The 25423-nt window shown below is 42.9% G+C and overlaps 1 protein-coding gene across 1 annotated transcript in view; it reads left to right on the forward strand.

The window, feature by feature from the left end:
• The window catches only part of NIPBL (NIPBL cohesin loading factor), a 1064356-nt gene that overhangs the window by 628634 nt on the left and 410299 nt on the right, over positions 1-25423 (forward strand). Inside the window, 1 exon segment of the mRNA XM_030191924.1 lies at positions 8691-8823. Within this exon segment, the coding sequence (XP_030047784.1) occupies positions 8691-8823 (133 nt within the window).

Raw genomic sequence — 25423 nt, forward strand, 5'->3', positions numbered from 1 at the left:
GCCTTGGTAGCTCATGCTCCTTATACCAAATTTCATCATAACACTACTACTACTACTTAACATTTCTAGAGCGCTACTAGGGTTACGCAGCGCTGTACAATTTAACAAATAGAGACAGTCCCTGCTCAAAGAGCTTGCAATCTAATAGACAAGTGAACGGTCGGTTCGATAGGGGCAGTCAAATTGGGGCAGTCTGGATTCACTGAACGGTAAGGGTTAGGTGCCGCACGCAGCATTGAAGAGGTGGGCTTTAAGGAAAGACTTGAAGACGGGCAGGGAGGGGGCTTGGCGTAAGGGCTCAGGAAGGTTGTTCCAAGCATAGGGTGAGGCGAGGCAGAATGAGCGGAGCCTGGAGTTGGCGGTGGTGGAGAAGGGTACTGAGAGGAGGGATTTATCCTGTGAACGGAGGTTACGGGCGTGAACGTAAGGGGAGATGAGGGTAGAAAGATAGTGAGGGGCAGCAGACTGAGTGCATTTGTAGGTAAGAAGGAGAAGCTTGAATTGAATGCGGTATCTGATCGGAAGCCAGTGAAGTGACCTGAGGAGAGGGGTGATATGAGTATATCGGTTCTGGCGGAATATGAGACGTGCAGCAGAGTTCTGAACAGATTGAAGGGGGGATAGATGGCTAAGTGGGAGGCCGGTGAGGAGTAAGTTGCAGTAGTCCAGGCGAGAGGTAATGAGAGCGTGGACGAGAGTTCGGTTGTTGTGTTCAGAGAGGAAAGGGCGAATTTTGCTGATGTTAAAGAGGAAGAAGCAACAGGTCTTGGCTATCTGCTGGATATGCACAGAGAAGGAGAGAGAGGAGTCAAAGATGACTCCGAGGTTGCGGGCAGATGAGACTGAGAGGATGAGGGTGTTATCAACTGAGATAGAAAGTGGAGGAAGAGGAGAAGTGGGTTTTGGTGGAAAGACGATAAGCTCGGTCTTGGACATGTTCAGTTTCAGGTGGCGGTTGGACATCCAGGCAGCAATGTCGGATAAGCAGGCCGATACCTTTGCCTGGGTTTCCGCGGTGATGTCTGGTGTGGAGAGATACAGTTGGGTGTCATCAGCATAGAGATGATGCTGGAAACCATGAGATGAGATCAGGGAGCCCAGGGAAGAGGTGTAGATTGAGAAGAGAAGGGGTCCAAGTACAGATCCCTGGGGAACACCAACAGATAAGGGGATGGGGGTGGAGGAAGATCCATGAGAGTGAACTTTGAAGGTGCGGTGGGAGAGATTGGAGGAGAACCAGGAGAGGACTGAGCCCTGGAACCCAAATGATAACAGAGTAGTCCTCCGTACTCACCCTAAGTTCTTGCCGAAGGTGGTGTGGGAGTTCCATCTTTACCAGTCATTTGTCTTGCCAACATTCTTTCCCCGTCCTCATACTCGCCCTGCTGAACGCCAGCTGCACACATTGGACTGCGAGAGAGCATTGGCCTTCTATCTGGAGCGGACACAGCCCCACAAACAGTCCGCCCAATTGTTTGTTTCTTTTGATCACAACAGAAGGGGAGTGGCTGTCGGGAAACGCACCATATCCAGTTGGATAGCAGATTGCATTTCCTTTGCTTACACCCAGGCTGAGCTGACTCTTGAGGGTCATGTCACGGCGCATTGTGTTAGAGCCATGGCAGCGTCAGTGGCCCACTTGAAGTCAGCCACTATCGAAGAGATTTGCAAGGCTGTGACGTGGTCATCTGTCCACACATTCACATCGCTTTACTGCCTTCAGCAGGATACCCGACGCGACAGTCGGTGCTGCAGAATCTGTTCGGGTTTAGAATCCAACTCCACCCCCCAGGCCCATTTTTATTCTGTTCCAGGCTGCACTCTCAGTTGAATAAGTTTAGGTCAATCTCAGTTATGTCCTCGCCATTGCGAGACCCAATTGACCAATGTTTGTTGTTTTGACTGAGCCTGGGGGCTAAGGATACCCCATTCGTGAGAACAAGCAGCCTGCTTGTCCTCGGAGAAAGCGAAAGCTACATACCTGTAGAGGGTATTCTCCGAGGACAGCAGGCTGATTGTTCTCACCAACCCGCCCGTCTCCCCTTTTGGAGTTGTGTCTTCCCTTGTCCTTGTCTTTGCTATTACTGGACTGACGAGCACGCTCGTGTTTGGGCGGGAAGACGGCCGCGTGAGGGCTAGCAAGCGCTGTTGCTAGTGAAGATCTGCGATTGGATGGAGCTGCCGTGGACGTCACCCATTTGTGAGAACAATCAGCCTGCTGTCCTCGGAGAATACCCTCTACAGGTATGAAGCTTTCGCTTTACCTTAATTCTTATCTAATCATATTTTATCTTTCACCCTCCCCTCCCCTCCTCTACCTCTCCTTTGTATACCCTCAGCTGTAGGATACCTCAGTGGCTCAGTGTTGGCTCTCATCCTATTCAAAATCTTCTTAGTCCCTTGCCACTCCAGGAATCACTCTATTATATCCTTCTTTTATACAGATGACAGTCGCAGCAATAGGTTTGAATCAGGAAATGGACATATATCAGTATGTCTGTAATTCTCCACATGCCATGAGTACCCTGTATTTATATATATGTTTCAGTTTTATCTATGTTTTTTATACCTTTATTAGGGAAAAGGGAAATGGGACTTAATATACTGCCTTTTCTGTGTTTTTTGCAACTACATTCAAAGTGGTTTACATATGTGCAGGTACTTATTTGTACCTGAAGCAATGGAGGGTTAAGTGACTTGCTCAGAGTCACAAGGAGCTACAGTGGGAATCGAACCCAATTCCCCAGGATCAAAGTCCGCTGCACTAGGCTAGTCCTTGTATTTTATTGCCTATTTATGTATGTGCTGTGTTCTATCTGAGGGCTTTTATATGGTTTTTGTGCACGTTCACTGGTAAGCATTTTACTGCATACAGGTAGGATTTATCATTCTACAATGCTTTTTAGTCCAATTTCATTTTTATTGTACTTAGTGTATTTAAATCATTTTGTTGCATCTGCTTTTGTAATTGGAGCTTTTAACAGCAAGGGGGAGTTGTATCTCAGATGTCAATTCCGGTTTGTGACGACATTGGAATGCATGAATTAAAACCCATTAATTTGTTGGCGTTTTTTAGTATTTTTAGGACAATCTCTGCCTTTTAGATAATTTTATAACTTTCTTGCTCACTATAAGGTCCTTTTATGTTTTTAGTGAGTTAATTACCTTTTTGTAAAGATTGAATTTTCTTGATGTTTTTTATGGTTCACAATCATTAAAGTCCCATTCTTTTATCTACTTTGGGCAACATTTTGTAGCACAGTACCCCTTTGTTACAATTTTTATTTTTGTCTTTTGTTTTCAGTAGTTTAAAACCAGTAGGTTAAGTGCTCTGTTAACACCACTGGGGTATGTATTGTTTAAAGTCACATTTATTCATGACATAGCACACGTGGATGGTTAACAATTATTTGTGTTCTTACATATCGTCTGTATTTTAAGTTTTTATGATATTATTTGATTTTATCATTTATACTATTGCATTTTTTTATGTTCATTGACAGTTCTGTTCCAAGCCCCCGAAGCAGCCCTTTGAGAGGCTGAAACATGGCTGTGTCGGGTTTTTAACATTTATTATTTTAGTGGTGAATAAATTGAACATTTTGAAGTTTGTTTTGAGATCTACTGTTTCTTTTTTCTCTGTAGGTCTCCTCTGCATACCTCTCTGTCTCAGTTCCTCCAAGTCTGCTACTCTAACCTCCAAGGGTCAGATATGTTCCATGTGCGCTAGGAGCTATTTACACTGAGTACACACATAAGATCATAGGCGTTGCCGTACTGGGTCTGTCGAGCCCAGTATCCTATTTTCAACAGTGGCCAATCCAGGTCACAGGTACCTGCCAAGATCCCAAAACATTCGAACAGATTTTATGCTTTTTATCCTAGAAGTAAGCAGTGAATTTTCCAAAGTCCATCTTAAAAATGGCTTGTGGACTTCTAGAAAATTATCCAAACCTTTTTAAACCGTTAGTTAACTGCTTTTATCACATTCAGTGGCAACAAAATCCAGAGTTTAAGAACAAGTTGATTGATGAAATATTTACTCTGGTTTGTTTTAAATTTACTACCTAGTAACTTCATTGCATTCCCCCTAGTCCTAGTATTTTTGGAAAGAGTAATCAAGCGATTCATGTCTACCCATTCTATTCCACTCAGTATTTTATAGACCTCTATCATATCTCCCCTCAAAAGTTTCATCTCCAAGTTGAAGAGCCCTAGCCACTTTAGCCAAGTCATTCCATCTCCTTTATCATTTTGTTTTTTGTTGTTTTTTTTTTTTTTTGTTGCCCTTCACTGTACCTTTTCTAATTCTGCTATATCTTTTTTGAGAAGCAGTGATCAGAATTGCACACAGTATTCAAGGTGCAGTCATACCAGAGATTGATACAAAGGCATTATAACATTCTTATTTTTTTTTCATTCCTTTCCTATTAACATTCTATTTGCTTTCTTAGCCTCTGCTGCACACTGAGCAGAGGGTTTCAATGTATCATCAGTGATGACACCTAGATCCTTTTCCTGAGTGGTGACTCCTTATGTGGAATATTGCATCACATAGCTATAGTTTTGTTCCTCTTTCCCACATGCATCACTTTGCACTTGCTCACATTTAGATGCTCAGTCTCCCTAGTTTCATATGGTCCTCTTGCATGGGAATTAATTACTCGTAAAATCCCTATATAGGTCCTATGTGACTTACAAAGAAAAAAAGCAAGCAAGAATATAAAAACAAATAAGTGTTATTAAAATGAATCAAATAAAGATGTTTTCAGTCACTTACGAAAAAGGATATAGTTTGGAATCATCCTAATGGAACTAGGAATCATGTTCCAGACAAAAATGGCCTGAATTAAAAACACAGACTTAAGTATATGCTTATAGCAAATATCTCTAACAGAAATACATCTAAATGACAATTGGTCTTGAAGTTGAAGAGACCAGTAAAGAAGGTTGAGAAAGCAGACCTAGCACTAGTTCTGGAGCATCTCCTTATAAAATAAAATAAAAACCATAATACACGCTATTTTAAAAACAACATGTGCTTTTAGGAAGAACCAATGCAAATCCTACAAAAAAAACTTAGCTGTATAAAAATCAGACAAGCAGCTTCATTTTGGATTAATTGCAATTTCTTTAATGAGAGAATTGCAATAATCTAAATGAGGTGCTACAGACATTTGAATTAGATAAGCAAAGTGATGTTGATGTAAATATGATCTAATCAACTAGAGTTATCTCATTCAAAAAAAAAGTTTATTTCCAAAGATGGGCAACTTGAAGCTCAAAAGTAAGAGAAGAGTCTAGAATAATATCTATAACCTCTCACCAGCTGGAAGATAAACATATGACACTCACTGCAGAAGACTGGATAGCCCCCATATCGCTGCTGGACTGCTGCCTGCATCTAAGGGTCAGTGAGTTAAGTTTCTAAAAATCAAGCTTTGGGTAGGTGGAAGAGACTTAAACAGAAACTTCCTTTAGCTGCTAGCTGAGCTCTAAACTAATGTTATGTTTTAAAACAGCAACTTTAAATCTAGATACTGTAAAACAGTGTTTATATGCACTTTTCAAATCGGCTATCAGACTATCCACCTTATAATTGAAAGAGAAAAACGCCTAGATTTCGACCCAAATCGGGAGATAGACGTTTATCTCACAAAAACGAATAAATCGGTATAATGGAAAGCCGATTTTGGACGTTTTCAACTGCACTCCATCGCAGAAGCATACAAAGTTGACGGGGGCGTGTCGGAGGCGTGGTGAAGGTGGAACTGGGGCGTGGTTATCGGCCGAGGAGAGATGGGCGCCTTTCGCTGATAATGGAAAAAAAGTATGCGTTTGTAGCTAGAATTTAGGGCACTTTTCCTGGACCCTGTTTTTTCACGAATAAGGCCCCAAAAAGTGCCCTAAATGACCAGATTACCACCAGAGGGAATCGGGGATGACCTCCCCTGACTCCCCCAGTGGTCACTAACCCCCTCCCACCACAAAAAATGATGTTTCACAACTTTTTATTTTCACCCTCAAATGTCATACCCACCTCCCTGGCAGCAGTATGCAGGTCCCTGGAGCAGTTGTTAGGGGGTGCAGTGGACTTCAGGCAGGTGGACCCAGGCCCATTCCCCCCCCCTACCTGTTACAATTGTGCTACTTAATGCTTAGTCGTCCAACCCCCCCAAACCCACTGTACCCACATGTAGGTGCCCCCCTTCACCCCTTAGGGCTATAGTAATGGTGTAGAATTGTGGGCAGTGGGTTTTGAGGGGGATTTGGGGGGCTCAACACACAAGGGAAGGGTGCTATGCACCTGGGAGCTCTTTTACCTTTTTTTTTTTGTTTTTGTAAAAGTGCCCCCTAGGGTGCCCGGTTGCTGTCCTGGCATGTGAGGGGGACCAGTGCACTACGAATCCTGGCCCCTCCCACGAACAAATGCCTTGGATTTATTCGTTTTTGAACTGGGCGCTTTCATTTTCCATTATCACTGAAAAACAAAAACGCCCAGCTCACAAATTGTCAAATAAAACATGGACGTCTATTTTTTTCGAAAATACGGTTCGATCCGCCCGTTCTCGGAGATAAACGCCCATGGAGATAGACGTTTTCGTTCAATTATGCCCCTCCACATCTCCTTTGTTTAAGCTCAAGTAGTCTTGACATTAAAGAGTCATGTAATGGCTTACCATGTCAGAGCCATAGCTTCTTCAGTAGTTCACGTAAGTTTGGCTTCTGTGGAGTACATTTGCAGACCTGCAACGTGAACTTGAGTCTACACATTTACATCTTTATGTTTTGGATAGAGTCCTGAAACAACAGTAGGATTGATCGGTCATCCATAATTTTTGAGGTTAGAATCCAGCAGCATCCCTTCTAGGGCCTATTTTCTTACTTTTCCAGGTTGCTTTCTTAAAAGAAAAAATTGAAAACTGAAAAAGGTTGCCACCCAAAACAGTTTTGGTGTCTGCAACCTGTAGTTACAGTTCCAGCTGTGAGGACTTAGCTATCCTGCTTGTCCTCGGAGAAAACCAAGTTACCTGTCTGTAGCGGATGTTCTCTTTAGACTGCAAGAAACAAGTTCTCACATATCATTTGACCTTCTCTAGGAGTTGTCTCATAAATTCAGCTATTTCACTGAGTGAAGGATCCATGTGACAATGGAAGGTAAGAAGTCATGCACATGTACTTATAGTGCCTCTCAAAGGCTTTTAGATCTTTTCTGAGCTGGAGTCTGTCTCCTGCATGAGCTCCATCAGAGAACAGCACCCAGTTTGCAAGAACTTATATTCTGCTGTCCACAGAGGACACCTTCTGTAGGTAACTTCTTTTTTTTTAACTGATTTATGACCTGGTTAGTAATATCCTATAGATGTAATGGTCTAATTTTAATAAATTGTTTTTGGCCCAACAATTTTGTGTGCTTTTTTGGACTTCCAGCTCAGTTGGAATTCATGCTGGAATCCTGGCAACTTGAACCTTCTTTTACAACTACTTTGGGATTTTGCCCATATTTTGTATCTGTTCCCTTCTTCCACAAATTGTATCAAATGCAGACATTGCAGCATTGGTCCTCAGTCGGGGGCCACACATCTCTGGAGTGAATTGTGAGGTTCCACTATTTTTTAAAAAAAAACCTGATTTCTCCCATCCCCACTCCCACCACCTGGAGTCTGTCAGTGGTGTCTGCTTAGTATCACTAGCCCTACCTGACCTGGGATGCGAGATCCTAATCCCCATGCATGGTAGTGCATAGTGTAGAATTTTTATCCCTAGGCTGACTCCAACTTAGTTATTTAAATTTCAAGTTGCTTTGAAGTACCAGTAATGTGCTGCTATTCTGCATATTTAGGATGAGGAAAGGCATATCCCTTTACATTTTATGATTGTCATATATAGGGAGTAATTCTATAGAGTAGGCACTCACATTTTTGCCCCAGTTTTGCACATACATGTTTAGAATATTGGCACATAATATAATGTTGAAATTCTACCTTATCCGCTATTGTGTAAATATGTGCATATCGTAAGTACTGCGTGTTTGACAGATGGGCGTACACATAGGTGGTGTCTGGGCAGAACATGGGCAGGGTACATACTTGTGTTACTTATAGATTACTTCCGCCACATAAGCGCTCGTGCCAACATTATAGACACATATTTCACCTGTTAGTATTTTATGAAGGAAAGTAGGTGCTTGCTTTCCTTTGTATAATAGGCACTGATGATATAGGCACAGTGCTATAGAATTGCCCCCTATGTGCAGAGTTCTCTTATCCACATCGTGTTAGTTGATTTATTATAAAGCAACTCTGTAGGTTTGTAGTACCTTCTGTCTTTTCCTTGGAAGGAAAAGATTTTGGAGAAATTAACAATCACCCAGAATAGTTTTATAAACTATAATGTCCAGTCCAGTTGGTCCCACCAACAATTGAGTTTATAAAATAACTGAAAGGTCAGGATGTGTAGAACAGAAAACTTCAGGGCAGCAATTTTATCTGTAGGCTTGTGTGAGCAAATCACAGCAGAAGGGCCTTCTGTAATAAATGGTTTATTATGTTTTAATTGTCCAATCTTGTGCCACCACGTGCTTTTGATTTTGAAATGATGTGGACCCATTTTGTTATTAGTTCAATATCTGTTGGTAGGTCTAATGTTAACGGGCTTGCTTTATAGCTGTTTTGTTTGCCTTTAAACAGATGTGGGAGCAAGCAAGGGGAAGAAGACTACAGGCCACTGTTTGAAAACTTTGTTCAGGATCTTCTTTCCACAGTCAATAAACCTGAATGGCCAGCTGCTGAGCTGCTCCTTAGCTTGCTTGGAAGACTACTGGTAAAGATAATGTATAGCTTACCTTCTTGGTGTACTGCTTGCTTTATATTAATATGTTGCTGTCATTCAAGAGATGAAATTAAGCACCAGAAGTTTGAATATAATAAGGTTAGGAGATGTAGTATTTGTTTCTTCTGTAAATGGGGAAGGGTTTGGCCCAGCATTCCTTTTTTCCCTTTGATCTTCTATCATTGAGAACCAGACTCCAACTCAAGCTGTAGCACCATGCCCCCCCCCCCCCCCTCCACACACATATACACACAGTTTGATATTTCAATAAGACCATAAACCTTCAAGTAGCATCATTGATTATAACTGGGACCTCCTGCTCCTTGGAGCTTTGAACACTGCTTCAATCTCATCCCAGCTAGGCAGGGAACATAAAGCTGGCTCAAGAAATTGAACCTTAATGTGTTGTGTGGCTGTGCGAACTACCATCAACGAAGCCACCTTGTATATATTTTTTTATGTTTGATTACTTGCATCTTACAAAAGCAAATAGTCCAATTCACATGCTATTGTTTTTTCTACCTGGCAATTCCTCCATTATACAAGGTCAATTAGAAATATAGAAACTGAAAATGACAGCAGATAAAGACCATATGTGACAATCTTTGGGAAAGGGTGACCAAAGTTACCAGAAACAAAAAAGAAGTTTTAATGAATTCTGTTAGAGCAAACAATTTGTAATACAACAAACCCCTTCTTTTTATTGAAAAAAATAAAAAAGTTACAGAACTTCAAACATGTCACTTTTCAGACTGCATGTGTATCCATGTGTTCTCAATATGGCCTATCCTGTCTGCCCAACCACTATGGGGGTAATTCTCTAAAGGTCGCCTAAAGTTAGATGCTGGGATGATGCATGCTAAGTGCAACTTCCATATCAGCAATTATGCACATAATTGCTATTATAGAATACTAGCATAACTCCACGGAAATTTGCCTAACTTTAGGGGCAAGCATTTATGTAGTTCAATGGCTTGTGTAAATGCTTGTGCCTAACTGCTGTCAGGTACATAACTGAAAGTATAAATCAATTTACGCCTCAAACTTCACCTACATTGGCACTCAACTGTGGAACACCTTACCCAGAACTACCTAAACTTTAGGAAATCATTGAAAACAGTATTGTTCAAGAAGACGTATTCCCCAGGTTCAACATAATCAGAATTATCCCTTACTATTATAAGATCCAATAGACTCTAATTGCATCTTATCTTTCATATTTACTACTGATTAATTGTTATTTATATCCTACTTCAATACCCATCGTTGTTTAACTGTTATTTTTCTTATTCTGCTAAATTTGAAAAATTGTACTTCTTGCATTGTAACTTACTACAGTATTTTTGTAAGCCACTTTGAGCCTGCTATCAGTGGGAAAAGGTGGGATACAAATGTGATAAATAAATAAATATTACCTACACACACAAGTGTTCGACATGCTCCTGACCAGTCTTTACCTCTCCCAGGTACACAACCTGCCCATGTCCCTCCCAGACCACACCTTATTTGCAAGTGCGTGCTATGGATTTTGTATGCTCAATTTGTATAATACTGACTAAGAGCAGGTATGCTTGTAACTGCAAATTAGCGCCAATTAAAACCATTTTTGGTCAATTGGTTGCCACAGCCAGTTAATAGCTAAAAATTAAGGTATATGCGTAACTGGTACTCTTCTGTAACTTAAGCGTTCAACTTTGTGAGTTAATCATCAAATTGCACACACAAGTTTTTAGAATCAAGGGTTAATATGTTCCTGTCCCTTAGAGAATATATATCATCCACTATTCCTTCCTCTCCTTTAGAGATCCTCTGTGTTTGTCTTAATGCTTTTTTGAATTTGGAATCATTCTTGGTCTCCACCAGTGGGCTATTCCATGCATCCACCACCCTTTCCATAAAGAAGTGTTTGCTTAGATGACTTCTGAGTCTGTCCCCTTTCACCTTCTTCCCATGCCCCCTCATTCCAAAGCTTCCTTTCAATTGAAAGAGACTCGCCTCCTATGCATTTATGTCATGGAGGTATTTTAAATATTCTCTGTTCTATCTCCCCTCTTTTGCCTTTTTTCTATATTGAGCTCTTTGTTTGTCCCCATGGGCACTGACCATTTTAGTAGCCACCATCTGAACAGACTACCTCATATCTCTCTCTCTCTCTAGCCGCCATCTGAACCAACTATATATATATATATATATATATGGTGCAGTCTCCAGAGCTAGACACAGTACTCTCAATGGAGTTTCTCCTAAGCTAGTGTCATGAACCTTCATTCACAACTACCTGGAGATTTTTTTCTCATTGTATATATTCAGCACTTCAGCATATCGATTGAGGTCATGCATTGACAGTCATCAGCTGGGAGCCATTCATTAGGATTCCTTCTGGATTCTTTCATAAGCTCTGAATCCATCCACTGGGTGCCATCTTTAAGCAATAATTACACTTACTCCACCCCACTCAAAGAGCAGATGGTCCAACACAAATGTCAAATCAGGGACCTTCCATATGGCAATGCACAGCATGTATCACCAGGGCAGCCCACTGTTGTCATTGGGCTGTGAAGTTACTCCATTTAATATGCCACACCTCACCAATTGCCTAGACAAGATAGCTGATGGACAGTGCTACCAGTGTGCATTTTGACTTTCAAGTACTGTTCAGATCTTTTCGTTGATTTTGCTTGCATGGACACACTTTACTTTAGAGGAGGGTGGTAAGCTCCACTTCCCCTCACTGACATCATTTTTGGCCTGCCCAGTCGCTCCATTTATCACACCATGCCCCTTTGTATCTCCATTTGTTTGCTCCTTCACATGACCTTTTGGTTGTTGTATTGGGTAATTATTTGGGCTAATGTCTATCTGTAGTATCCAGAGCATTAGGTGGTGGTGTGCTGTGTGATTCAGCGAGAGAAAGTGGTGTTATTTACAGGATGTGTATGGTGCAGGAAGGTTTGTGGATGGGGGGGGCATATTCCAATGGTTTGGGTAGGAGGAAGTTTGGAGAGTGGATGAATCAAGGGATTTAGAGAGTCTACCCCCCCCACCCCCAACAGCATCCACCTTTTTTTTTTTTTTTGCATCCCCCTCCCTCCCCCAAGCATAGCATCCATATTTTTTTACAGCTCACCTCCATCCCTGCACCCCACACATAGCATCCACCTTTTTTACAGCCCCCCTCCCTCCCACAGCAGCCACCTTTTTTTACAGCCCCCTTCCTCTCTCCCTCCCTTCACCCACACATACCAGCCACCTTTTTTTACAGCCCCCTCCATCTCTCCACCTTTTTTTTTTTTTTTTTTTTTACAGCCCCCTCTCTCCTTTCACTTACATGCCATCCATATTTTTGTATCAGCTGAGCTTGCACTCACCCATGAGGTAGGAGGAGGAGGAACTGAATCGGGAGTATCTCTTTAGAGCAGGAAAGGTCCCCACTCTTTCCTGCCCGCAGCTGCTGCTCTGGGCTGGTGCCGCGCTTTTTCCAAGTATCCGCAGAGACTTCCTGCAGCAGTCTCACAAGATTACTGCTTGAAGTCTTGGCAGCCATTTTGAAGCGGCGGTGACCCCTACTATAGAGCAGCGGCAGCGAGCAGGAAAGAGTGGGGTTCTTTCCTGTCCCCAAAGAGTCCACTAGACCACCAGGGCATGCTCAGATAGACCCAGGGGGAGGGCCCACCGAGGCTCGGGGAGTGGTGGGGAGCCAGCTAGCCAGCTCCTCCCAGAGCGCAGATACTTCACAAAAATGTTGAATTCTGCGCAAATTCTGCACTCCACAGTCACACAGAATTCCAGCAAGAGTAAGATTACTATTCTATTTACATCATTTATATTCCACCTTTAACCACATCCGCAAAGTAGATTATACTAAGAATCAGTTCTAATTAGAAGGAAATTACATCTACAGTATAAAATACAATCTGTACATTATAACCACAAGAAAATAAAAAACACTACCAAGCTCAATACAATGAAAAAAAATTAGTTTTTAAGACTTTACGAAAGTGCAAGTAAGAAGTAATCTGTTGAATATGAACAGGAACACTGTTCCAAATTTTAGCATTTGGTACACAAAAGAGCTTTTCCTAACTGAGTTTAATTTAATATTTTTCATTGAAGGGTAATCCATAGATAAGTTAGAACTGTTTCTCAAAGGTTATCATGCAGGTAGAATAGATAGGAGCTGGGTTACGTTCTCTTATCCCAAATCATAAAAACTCTTATATACCAGACATTCCACCTTAAAGTGAATGTGCTGCGCCATCTTCAGCCAGTGCAACTTATATAAAAGTGGAGAAGTGTCCTGAAATGTATCCAATTTAAAAATTAATCTGGCTGCTGTATTTTATAAAAACTGCATTTGTTTCTTTAAATTCACATTGATAGCACTGTATAAAGAATTGCAATAATCAAGATAGAGTGTCAAGACTGTCTGAGCAATAACCTGAAAATTTCCAGAACTCAAGTATGATCTTACAACTGTCAATTTATGTAAATTGAATAAGAATTTCCTTACTAACTCATTATTATGTAGCTCAAAAGGTGGTCTAGAATCCAAAATCTTCCAAAAACTTTAGATCTGTCCTCAAACTGAAGGATTTCCACAGAGGATAGAGTAATGTTAACTAATGAAATCTTCTGTATGTCTCCAAACCAAAGTAATTTTGTTTTCTGCTTATTTAGTTTAAGGAAATTAGACTTCGACCAATTTTCCACCACATCTATATAATTCCTTACTTTAAAAAGAATCTCGTGTAGAGTTTTCTGTTCTGGGCATGACACAAATATATTGTCTGCACAGGTAAATGAATAAATACTTAAATCAGCCAAATATTTACTCAAAGGACTCATAAAAAAACATTAAAATGTTGTGGGGACAGTGTCGAGCCCTGTGGAACGCCACAAAATGATAACCAACTGATTCTTCTCCACCAACCGTTAAGCCTGTTAAAACGGGCGAGTATTGGTATGTTTTTTATTTTGATGTGTAACTCCCTCCCTCCCTCCCAGCTGCAAGGCCCCATTCCCTCCCCCTCAGCTGCAAGGCCCCCCGCCCTCCCTCCTTCCCTGCCAGCTCCAAGGCCCTCTGTCCCTCCCTCCCAGCTCCAAGGCCCCAGTCCCTCCCCCTCCCCTCCCAGCTCCAAGGCCCCCCTCCCAGCTCCAAGGCCCCCTGCCCTCCCTCCCAGTTACAAGGGCTCTGTCCATCTCTCCTAGCTCCAAGGCCCCCCTCCTTCTGACCTCCCATGTCCAGCATCCTCCCTGCTTCCCTCCCAGCTCCAAGGCCCCCTCCCCTCGCAGCTCCAAGGCCCACCCTCTTCCCAGCCAGCTCCAAGGCTCCCCTCCGTCCATCCCTCCCAGCTCCAAGGCCCCCCTCCTTCTGAGACCTCCCATGTCCAGCATTTCTCCTGCCCTCCCCCCCCCCCCCCCCCCCCCCCGAGGTCGCCGCTACCCCTGCCACCCGGGCCCTCTCTTCTCCATTGAACTTACAGCGCCGAAACCGCAGCAGGCAGATCAGCTCCCATCGGCCTTCCTTCCCTGCCTGTGTCCCGCCCTCATTTGACGTAACGTCGGCGAGGGTGGGACACAGGCAGGGAAGGAAGGCCGACGGGAGCTCATCTGCCTGTTTCGGTTTGGGCGCTGTAAGTTCAATGGAGAAGAGAGGGCCCGGGTGGAGGGGGTCCGGCGGCGATCTCGGGGGGGGTGCGGCGGCGACACAGGCAGGGAAGGAAGGCCTACGGGAGCTGATCTGCCTGTTTCGGTTTGGGCGCTGTAAGTTCAATGGAGAAGAGAGGGCCCGGGTGGAGGGGGTCCGGCGGCGATGTCGAGGGGGTGCGGCGGCGACCTCGGCGGTTCCCTCCTCAGTGCAGTTTCCCTCTCTGTTCCATCATCACGTCTTGACGCGGGGACGGGACAGAAGGGAAGTCTGTACTGCGCATTTGCAAGTGAGTCGGTCACTGGCCATTTATATGTTTGATTTTTAAGTTTCAGTCTTTTTCTCGATGACAAATTAGTATAAACAGAACAAACACCTACAAACAGGCAGGAGTCATCAAGAGAATTTTTTAAAATATCTCCCCCACCCCACCCACCCACAACCTCCAATACCCATTCCATACCTGCACGAAAACCAAACAACCCCATCAAACCACCCCCCCCCCCTACAGTCTTCCAAAAATCAATAAATGTAAAAATAAACTAAATTGAAATACTCCCACCTATCCCAAAGCTCAAGGAACAAGGAGTAGATTGAAATCATAAAGCCATGAGGTAAGCCAGGGCACAAACTAGAGAAAATGGGGAAGTGCCTGTGTTCATATAGCCCTTGTATATAGATGTTTGTATACAGCCATCACTGATTGAGACCGTGGTGTCCAAAAAATCTATATACAAGAAACCCACAGACAGATGCAGCTACCTCCACAACTCCAGCTTCCATACTTCACATACAAAAAGATCCATCATTTACAGCCAAGCCACAAGATACTACCGTATCTGCTCTGACCCAGGGGACAGAGACAGACACCTTAAAAGCCTGACTGCATCCTTCAAACAGAAAGGCTACAACCCCAAAATAATCTCCAAGAATATTGCCTCCTCCCTCAAAACACCCAGGGAGAATCTGCCACAAGTCAAGGAGAAAAAATCCACAGACAGAATCCCCCTTGTAGTGACATACAATCCAGAGCTGGAAAAACTGAGGAAAATCATAAGAGATCTACAACCTATACTCCAGGAGGATGAATTACTGAAAGAGATATTCCCATCCCCACCAGTACTGGCCTTCCGACAGCCACCCAACTTAAAACACAAGCTAATCAGAAGTAAACGTCCATCACAGACTGAAAAGGAACAGAAGGGCACACTTCCCTGTAATGTATCCAGTTGCAAACTAAGCCAAAATATTTCACAGGACCCCACAGTCATCCACAAAGGAAAGATATTCAACATAAAGGAATCTTTCACTTGCTCATCTTCCAATGTGGTATATATCATTTAGTGTAAAAAATGTAACGAAGGATGCTATATTGGAGAAACAGGCCAGATGCTTAAGACAAGATTCAATTTACATAGACATCACATGAACAATACTGGTGCCAGTAGGGTTCCCACCCCTGTTGGTCAACATTTTACAGGACCAGGACACTGTACCAGTGACTTCACAGTGAGAATCCTGAAAGGTAACTTTAAAACCATACAAGAACGTAAGACCTTTGAAGTCAGAATGATTGAATATTTTAACACCCAACAGAAAGGACTTAACAAGGATCTGGGGTTCCTAGCCCATTATAAAGCATAAAGCTGTATTTCTCTGTTGATCACCCCACCCCTCACCGATCCACACCCATCCAGTTAGAATATCAATGATATGCTTTGATGTCCCCATGCATACCTCCTACCCACCCCCATCCTCCCACCCTGTCAGACTGTCATAGTAATGCTTGAATGTTTTCACTTATATACACTGTCAGCTAGCACATTTGCTTATTTCCGATCTGAGGAAGAAGGGCAACCTTCGAAAGCTAATCAAGAAATGTATTACGTTATGTCCAATAAAAAAGGTATCATCTTATTTTCTTTTCCATGTTTTATTTTGTTTGATTTCTATTGATAACCTTAAGAGTGGACTAACACGGCTACCACACTCCTCTACTTACAAGAAACATAATTGTCCTTCATTACCAGATTAACTGATTTTCGTAGAGAAACCATTTCCAAAATGAAAGTCTATTTTTTATCTTGGACTTCCACTTTGTTAGATAAGTATTCATACAATCACATATTTATTCCTGAAAAATTTTTGACATCTGACGAAGAGAGTTATTCACACTCTGCAGCACTTCCCATAGTGCGTCCATTGTGACATTGTTTGGCTTCACCAGGTCCAATTTCTCCACAGAAACTGCTCCAGATATCTTCGGGGGGAAGAGCTCACTCTCCAATCCCCCAGCTGGTTTATTATCCGGAGTCAGTGCTGCGCCAGGACCTCCTCAGATCGCATGAAAATCCTAACCCACTTTGGGCATTTCCACTGTCGACCTCCATAGCGAAGCGTTACTGTTTCCGGGTCTTGGAGAGGTCATGCCAACAGGGGGACTCAAAGTCACTCCCTCTCCACTGAGATTCGGCAATAAAGCCTTGCTGTTCCCCGAAGCAGGAACCGATATCCCCGACGTTATGACCCCGAATCTCTCCAAAGTAGACTGAGAAGTGGTGGAAACCCCAGCCGTGTTCAAGGAGGACAACACTACGGCTTTGCCTTTCTTCTTCCCCATTCTCTGGGGAGCGCGCCTACCTCTTGAGGTATTCTGGTGTAAAACGGGAACTCAATTAACGTACATCCTCCCTCAACGCCATCTTGGATCCTCCAGTTTGGGACGCTCTTTGTCTGGTTTCTCCTCAGAGGCCTGTCTGATATGGGTAACCCTTCAGCATAGCCCTCTAAGTCATTGAAACACGGAAGCCCCTCCACCACTTACAAGGTGGTCCACTCATTATTTTATATACCTCTATCATGTCTCCCCTCAGCCATCTCTTCTCCAAGCTAAAAAGCCCTAGCCTCTGTTTTAATTGCCCCCCCTTTTAGACCCCTTCTTGACCCCTCTACACGGAGGAATAAAGAGCGTTAGTTCCCATGGGGGTCTGTTCTGGGGAGGCATCAGAAGCCGCAGTTCTAATCTAATTCCCATGACCACAGCTTTCTGCCTTCAGGATCGAGGTGTATCTTGGGCCATTTATGTTCCCACATATATATTATTCAAATCTACCCTAATTAGTTGGGGAAGTAAGTGTCACCTGTGTGTGGATTATTTGGTAGAGCAAATGATAGATAAACAGTAGAAATAAAGACAAGGATAGTTTTCAGAAATAGGATTTTGTTTATTCTTACCAAAATAAAGTCTTCTATTCAATACATTCATCAGACAGGTTCTGGGTTCAATGGAACAGAGCTTCTGTCCTCCAAGACAAGTTGGGGAATGTTCCAACTATCTGCCAAAATCTTCTCTCTTTTATAGGCACAGGTCTTAATACAAGTTAATGGCAAGAGCTTTTTTTTTTCTTAATATTTCACAACCTCTGAATCATTTTTTTCCCTTTTCCGGCAGATGTCCATCTGTACCCTCTTCTTTCCGGTTTTAGCTATTACAAGATTTCCGCTATTGTCAATAACATGTTTTTCTCTTATTACAAAAATATCTTGCACCTGTTTGTGACATTTCCGCTTTTGTAAACATCTTTTTTTCCTCTTCTTGATACAAAATTATCCTATTATTGACATCTCAGTTTCATATCTACTTTCATATGCTCTTATGATCTGAGTACCACAAACTTCATTTTAAAAACCTGATTTTATCCATTTTAGTCCATTATTCAATCATCATATGTGCTACATTCAATTTGTAAGTTGTACCAGGTTTCATTAAGACTCCTCCTGCAATCTGCTTTTGCAGGTTCTCAACTATAAGGCCATCAGTGGGTTATCAGGCCTAGTCAGGGCTTCTCAGCTGACCAAAGTCCTGTAACTTGGCCCACCACCATTCCAGTGGATAGGCCTTAAGCCACAACACATATTAACATTCCCCTCTTCACCCTATCCCATAGGGTGACACCAGGGTTAACGTACCATGGTACCATCCATTCCAGAAGGTATCCCATAAAACTATTGGTCTGGAGAGTTTATTCAAAAACCTGATATGGTCAGATTACGGAGATTCAGATCATAACATAGGCACTACTTCAGTCATTTCAATCCTTCTTGGGACTTACCCATACCTGCGATCAAGTAACATACTATAATTACACCAATAATATTTCTCAACCCATTAGTATGCAGGTTCTATTCTTACTCTTACATAGGTGTATATATATATTCATAACAATCAATCATTCTTTGGTTATATACTGATTATATCTTAAGTATATATTTGCATAGATTATATAGTTATATTGCTTATAGATTACATCATTTCATAAAGCTTAACGTTCTATATTGTATCCCTGTGTGCTTCTACATGATTATACGGTTGCAGACATTTCTATAGTGTCTCTAGCATTCGCATAGCGATTGGTCCGTCTCAAAGGGAGATAGTCCAATGTGTTATCTCCAGTGGTGTTGGGAAAGAGATTTTCATACAGGACATATTGTCCTGCCGTTGTCTTCTTTGTTATTGCGGTTTCAATTAAGCGTTCTACTAAGCCTCTAGCACAAGGGATTATGCAACATCCTACTAGTACAAAAATTGCTACCACTATGATTATGGTGGTGGCTGCAGAAATGATAAATGTCTTCCATTTACCAAAGGCTTTATCCATCCAACCAGTCCAAGATGTGTCGACACCAGAGTTCTCTGCCAATTCTTGTGACAGTGAGGTTAAGCCTTGTAAAGCTCTGGTGATCGATCCATCTGGAGCAGTATTGTTGGGGATAAAAGTGCAACACTGTGTACCTATCTTGCGGCACACCCCGCCATCCGCTGCCAAAATCTGGTCAAGCACTAATCTATTTTCTAACGTCATTCTGCTGGTGGCATCTAATTGTGTTGCAATTCCTTGAACCGCGTCTCTGGTGTAATTGACAAATCTCTGCTGGTTGTAGTATATATAGTTAATCCAGTCTAAATTTTTATTTATAGTAGCCCACCAAAAGAAAACTGATTCGAACCCTGCAGCTATCTGGTTTCTGGCTTTGAACTCATCAGGAACCCCTCTTGGAACTCCAATTGCATCTATATAGACCCGATCATCAAAGGATCCAGGCATAGCATCTCTCTTCACTCGTGAGGAAGAGCTGCTATGAGGAGGGAGCAAGGATGCTATAATGATTGGAATTACCAATTTGACCAGGGCACATCTTCCTGTCCAACTTTTGTGAAGTGTATGGTGGATAGTATGCGTTCCACAGTACCACCATATGTCTGCTCTAGCCTGTGAAAACTCTTTGAGGTTCAGATTTCGCAGAGTCCCTTTTTCTAGGGTTGTGTTACAATTGGTCAAATTCCCTAGAAACCGTGTATTTTTCACCCCATATCGTTCCAGACATGTATGATATCTGGTAGCAGGATCTGGAATCCTGAATGCAGGTGGAACCCTCATCTGAGGAGGTAAGTAGGGTGGTGTTCGTCAAGATGTTGACAAGACTGATTCACTTCAGTTGCTACCTGAAGTAACTCTAGCATACACCAAAAACCATCTGGGTCATTGTGGAGATCTAAAGGAAAGGGGACTACTGTTGGTTCTGTTCTTGCATGGGAACAAAAATAACAATTAGAGACATTCAAACTCTTTGTAGTATAATGTGCCCATTCGAGCCACAAGTTTGTCTCTCCAAATCCTGTTTCTAATGCCATTAAATCTTTGGAATTATTAATTGGCACGATCTGGTAAGGAATCTTTACTTCTGGGATCTTTGTTGGCATCAGAGGATTCTTTTCTGGTTGGGCTGGGGGTGGAACAATCTTAAATTTGCCAATGGGGTCTCTACCTGTGGCATCAATTCCTAAGGAATAAGTTCTGTATGTAACAGCCGTTACTCCTCTGAAAGTGATAGCCACTTGATTACATTTGGTCATTGAACAAAGGCCAGTCACTCGCAATTTCATAATGGAAATGCTCTTTTTGAGATCTGGAATTTCGCTACCTGAGTATGGAACCCATGAACCTGTGTACCACCATACTTGCGCCCAACTTCCGCAATTGGAGAAGGGACACAGGTATATTTCAAAAGCTGACAAATATTGCTGCACAGGATGTTCACCACACATAGTGTAGGCACACACATCAAGGGTTATTGTGGTCGTGTCTTTTGTGGTGGGTAATGTTATTTCGTAAGTGGTCGTAAATTTTTCCAGAAATTTTTCTAAATCTTGTGCTCCATGTACAATGGGCATAGTGAGCACACATAAGAAAAGGGCCAGGCACTTCATGTGGGTAGTTTTCATGATTAGATGTTAGATCTGGACTGTACAAAAGGCAATTGGCGGCTGAGAATAAAGGTGAGTAACAGAATCACCCCTAGGGTTTTAGCAAGAGCTGCAATGACAATAATCAATATCCCAAAATATACCAAGACTTGATATATCATTTAGGTATGACTTGGGTAAGGGGGGTAAACTCTGATAGCCCCTTTCTCAGTGGGATCGGGTACCTCGAAAAGACTATATATTTCCAAAGGTCCCAATCCAACCTCTCTGAGAAACAAAAAAGGTATCCAGTCAGTGCCAAGTATGGCGTATGTGAATAACCAAAATTCCACTACGTCACCAGTTTCTGGTCTTATTAGGAGCTCATCAGTCTGTTCAACCTGTAAACCCAGGCTTCCTCCAAATAATGCCAGAGTATGAGTAACTGTTCGACTGGGACCGAGTGTCCAACTCTCAAGTAAGGGTTCACACAGTGTCTGATATCGAGTGAGGGGATCCCAATTGGGATCGTCTTCTGGAGCTGGGTCCCAATGGGGAAATCTTAATTCTCGAGGATCTAAAAGGTACTCTGGGATTACTTGATCATCTAAATGAGGCGACGGTAGTGGAGATTCAAGGGAAGGAACTGTTTGCGGCGGTGAAGGCTGGTTGTTTAGTCTGCTATGGGACATATATTATGTCACGGGTGTAACAGTTAATGGGGGTGTTGGGCTATCTGGGAGGGCGTGTAGCTGGGACTCTGATATTTGGAGTAGTTAAGGAAGTATTCGTGGGAGGAGGAACGTCAGTATTAGGCACCAAAGGATAAGGAGGAGGGGTGGTTCGCAATTCAGACAAGGTAATATTATCCTCAAAAGTATTTGTAATAGTGGGGACAATATTGTCCGAGCTACTGTTAGTATCGGAAACACTTGTAGAATGCAAAACAGGAGAATCAGTAAGGACAGGAGTAGTCGCAGCGTTTTCAATAGGCACTGTAGGATTGCCAGTTGAAAGTCTGTTGTGGCAGATGTGTCTGCCCAGGGGGTGGGATTCCTGGTGGCAAGGGGACTGATCTTTTTGATCGTTTGGAGGGATGTGTGTCCAAACAAGCGTGTGAATGTGGTGTACTGTTGGGGCTCTGAATAGGCTGCTGTAGTAGGTGGTGGAACCGGAGTAGTTGCAAATACAGAAGTAGTTGCAAGTACTGCAGGGGTAGTTGCAAGTACAGAAGTAGTTGCAAGTACCGTGGCGTTTCCAACAGGCAAAGTAACGTTGCCAGTGGGAAAGGCACTGAGTGTGATCAAAGAGGTTTCTGTCAGCTGTATAGGTAAACAGGGTAGTGAGAAACAGCACCAAACCTATACAAAGTAGGATCAAGCACACAAGTCCAACAGCAAACAATCGAGCAGATGGAAAGCAGAAGAAGAGGGTGTACTGATGTAACACCGTAACTGCTGCTGAAACAACACTTGCCACGGTGCTGTTTGCGTCCGTGTCGTCTAGAATGGTGTCGTCTTCCGGATAAGTGTCGTCAAAATCGTTGGACCAATGGGTGTTGGTATCAGATAACTGCTCAGAGTCACACTTGTCAACAGGGTAAAGTTCAGTTTTTTGTGGATCTGGTTCTTTGATGTCGTCAAGGGCAGAAAGGTTCTCTGAGGTTGGTTCCCTGCGAAGGGTTGATTCCCTGCGGAGGAGTATAGCAACTGGAGTGGCTGAGGAAGGTGGTAAGGGGATTGGAACTTTCTGTAAGGGAATAGTCTGTAAAGGGATGGTTTCTTCAGGAGTGGACTGTGACCGAACTTGGCGTGGCATTTATGTGGCCTGATTCGGGAAATACAAGTGTAAAATGTCGAGCAGCTCACTGATGTTGCTGTACAAATTCTGCAGAGTTAAGAAGTGCTCAGACTCTGGTTCACCCAGATCCAAATCTCCTGCAAAGTTGCGGATTCGGATGAGACGGATACGAAGATCAACGTAGGGAAGTGGAAATTCAGGGACACAGGAAGGTGGCGGTGAGGATGGCCACTCAAAGGCAGGTTCAAGTACTGGTGGTTGTTCAGGTGGTGACTCAGGTGACTCAGCAATCGTTTGGATGGTGATATCAGCAAGATCTAATAGGTGCGATTCGGGAGATGGTTGGTCTTGTGTAACTAGTTGATTAAGTCTCTGGTCTAGTTGATCCAAATGATTACACAGTGATGCTGGATGCGGTGTCGGTGGTCTTGGGCTCAGTGGCGGTGGAGATGGGGTCCGCGGTGGGGCAGGTATCTCCAGTGGCTGCTGAACTGGAAACATCAAGGAGGCCTGATTCGATATTCGGATAGGCTCGTATATCTTTCAGATGGACCCAGGATGTGTGGTCCTCAAGCTTGGCAGCTGTAGCTGACAAAGCCTCTATCTTGAAGGGCCCAATGTAGATGGGATCTCGCCAGGTCTTGTGCGTATAATAACGCCGGTGCACCAGATCACCCACTTTTGTAAACATCTTTTTTTCCTCTTCTTGATACAAAATTATCCTATTATTGACATCTCAGTTTCATATCTACTTTCATATGCTCTTATGATCTGAGTACCACAAACTTCATTTTAAAAACCTGATTTTATCCATTTTAGTCCATTATTCAATCATCATATGTGCTACATTCAATTTGTAAGTTGTACCAGGTTTCATTAAGACTCCTCCTGCAATCCTGCTTTTGCAGGTTCTCAACTATAAGGCCATCAGTGGGTTATCAGGCCTAGTCAGGGCTTCTCAGCTGACCAAAGTCCTGTAACTTGGCCCACCACCATTCCAGTGGATAGGCCTTAAGCCACAACACATATTAACACCTCCTTAGTCTTTCTTCATAGGGAAGTCGTCCCATCCCCGCTATCATTTTAGTCGCCCTTCGCTGCACCTTTTCCAATTCTACTATATCTTTCTTGAGATGCGGCGACCAGAATTGAACACAATACTCAAGGTGCGGTCACACCATGGAGCGATACAACGGCATTATAACATCCTCACACCTGTTTTCCATACCTTTCCTAATAATACCCAACATTCTATTTGCTTTCCTAGCCGCAGCAGCACACTGAGCAGAAAGTTTCAGTGTATTATCGACGACGACTAGTAGATCCCTTTCTTGGTCCGTAACTCCTGATGTGGAACCTTGCATGACGTAGCTATAATTCGGGTTCTTTTTTCCCACATGCATCACCTTGCACTTGCTCACATTAAACGTCATCTGTCATTTAGCCGTCCAGTCTCCCAGTCTCGTAAGGTCCTTCTGTAATTTTTCACAATCCTGTCGCGAGTTAACGACTTTGAATAACTTTGTGTCATCAGCAAATTTAATTACCTCGCATCTCTAAATCATTTATAAATAAAAAGCAGCAGTCCTAGCACAGACCCCTGAGGAACCCCACTAACTACCCTTCTCCATTGTGAATACTGCCCATTTAACCCCACTCTCTGTTTCCTATCCTTCAACCAGTTTTTAATCCACAATAGGACATTTCCTCCTATCCCATGACCCTCCAATTTCCTCTCTAGCTTTCATGAGGTACCTTGTCAAACGCCTTTTGAAAATCCAGATACACAATATCAACCGACTCCCCTTTGTCCACATGTTTGTTTACTCCTTCAAAGAATTGAAGTAAATTGGTCAGGCAAGATTTCCCCACACAAAAGCCGTGCTGATTTGGTCTCAGTAATCCATATCCTTGGATGTGCTCTGTAATTTTGTTTTTGATAATAGCCTCTACCATTTTCCCCGGCACCAACGTCAGACGCTGTTATGACAATGTTATCAAATCTATGTAAGCCACATTGAGCCTGCAAATAGGTGGGGGAATGTGGAATACAAATGCAATAAATAATAATAATAAAACTCGCCTGTCTATAATTTCCCGGATCTCCCCTGGAACCTTTTTTAAAAATCGGCGTTACATTGGCCACCCTCCAATCTTCCGGTACCACGCTCGATTTTAAGGATAAATTGCATATCAGTAACAGTAGCTCCGCAAGCTCATTTTTCAGTTCTATCAGTACTCTAGGATGAATACCATCCAGTCCAGGAGATTTGCTACTCTTCAGTTTGCTGAACTGCCCCATTACGTCCTCCAGGTTTACCATGAAGTCAGTAAGTTTCTCCGACTCGTCCGCTTGAAATACCATTTCCGACAACGGTATCCCACCCAAATCTTCCTCGATGAAGACCGAAGCAAAGAATTCATTTAATCTCTCCGCTACGTCTTTATCTTCCTTGATTGCCCCTTTTACCCCTCAGTCATCCAGCGGTCCAACCGATTCTTTTGCCAGCTTCCTGCTTTTAATATACCGAAAAAAAATTTTGCTATGTTTTTTTGCCTCTAATGCTATCTTTTTTTCATAATCCCTTTTGGCCTTCTTTATCTGCGCTTTGCATTTGCTTTGACACTCCTTATGCTGCTTCTTGTTATTTTCAGATGGTTCCTTCTTCCATTTTCTGAAGGCGTTTCTTTTAGCCCTAGTAGCTTCCTTCACCTCACTTTTCAACCACGTCGGCTGTCTTTTGGACTTCCATCATTCTTTTATAATTAGCGGAATATGTTTGGCCTGGGCCTCCAGAGTGGTATTTTTGGACAGTGTCCATGCCTGTTGTACAGTTTTTACCCTCTTAGTTGCCCCCCTAAGTTTTTTTTTTTAACCGTTCTTCCCATTTTATCAAAAC

The sequence above is a fragment of the Microcaecilia unicolor genome, chromosome 2 (genome assembly GCF_901765095.1).
Source record: "Microcaecilia unicolor chromosome 2, aMicUni1.1, whole genome shotgun sequence".
Classification (NCBI taxonomy): Eukaryota; Metazoa; Chordata; class Amphibia; order Gymnophiona; family Siphonopidae; genus Microcaecilia; species Microcaecilia unicolor.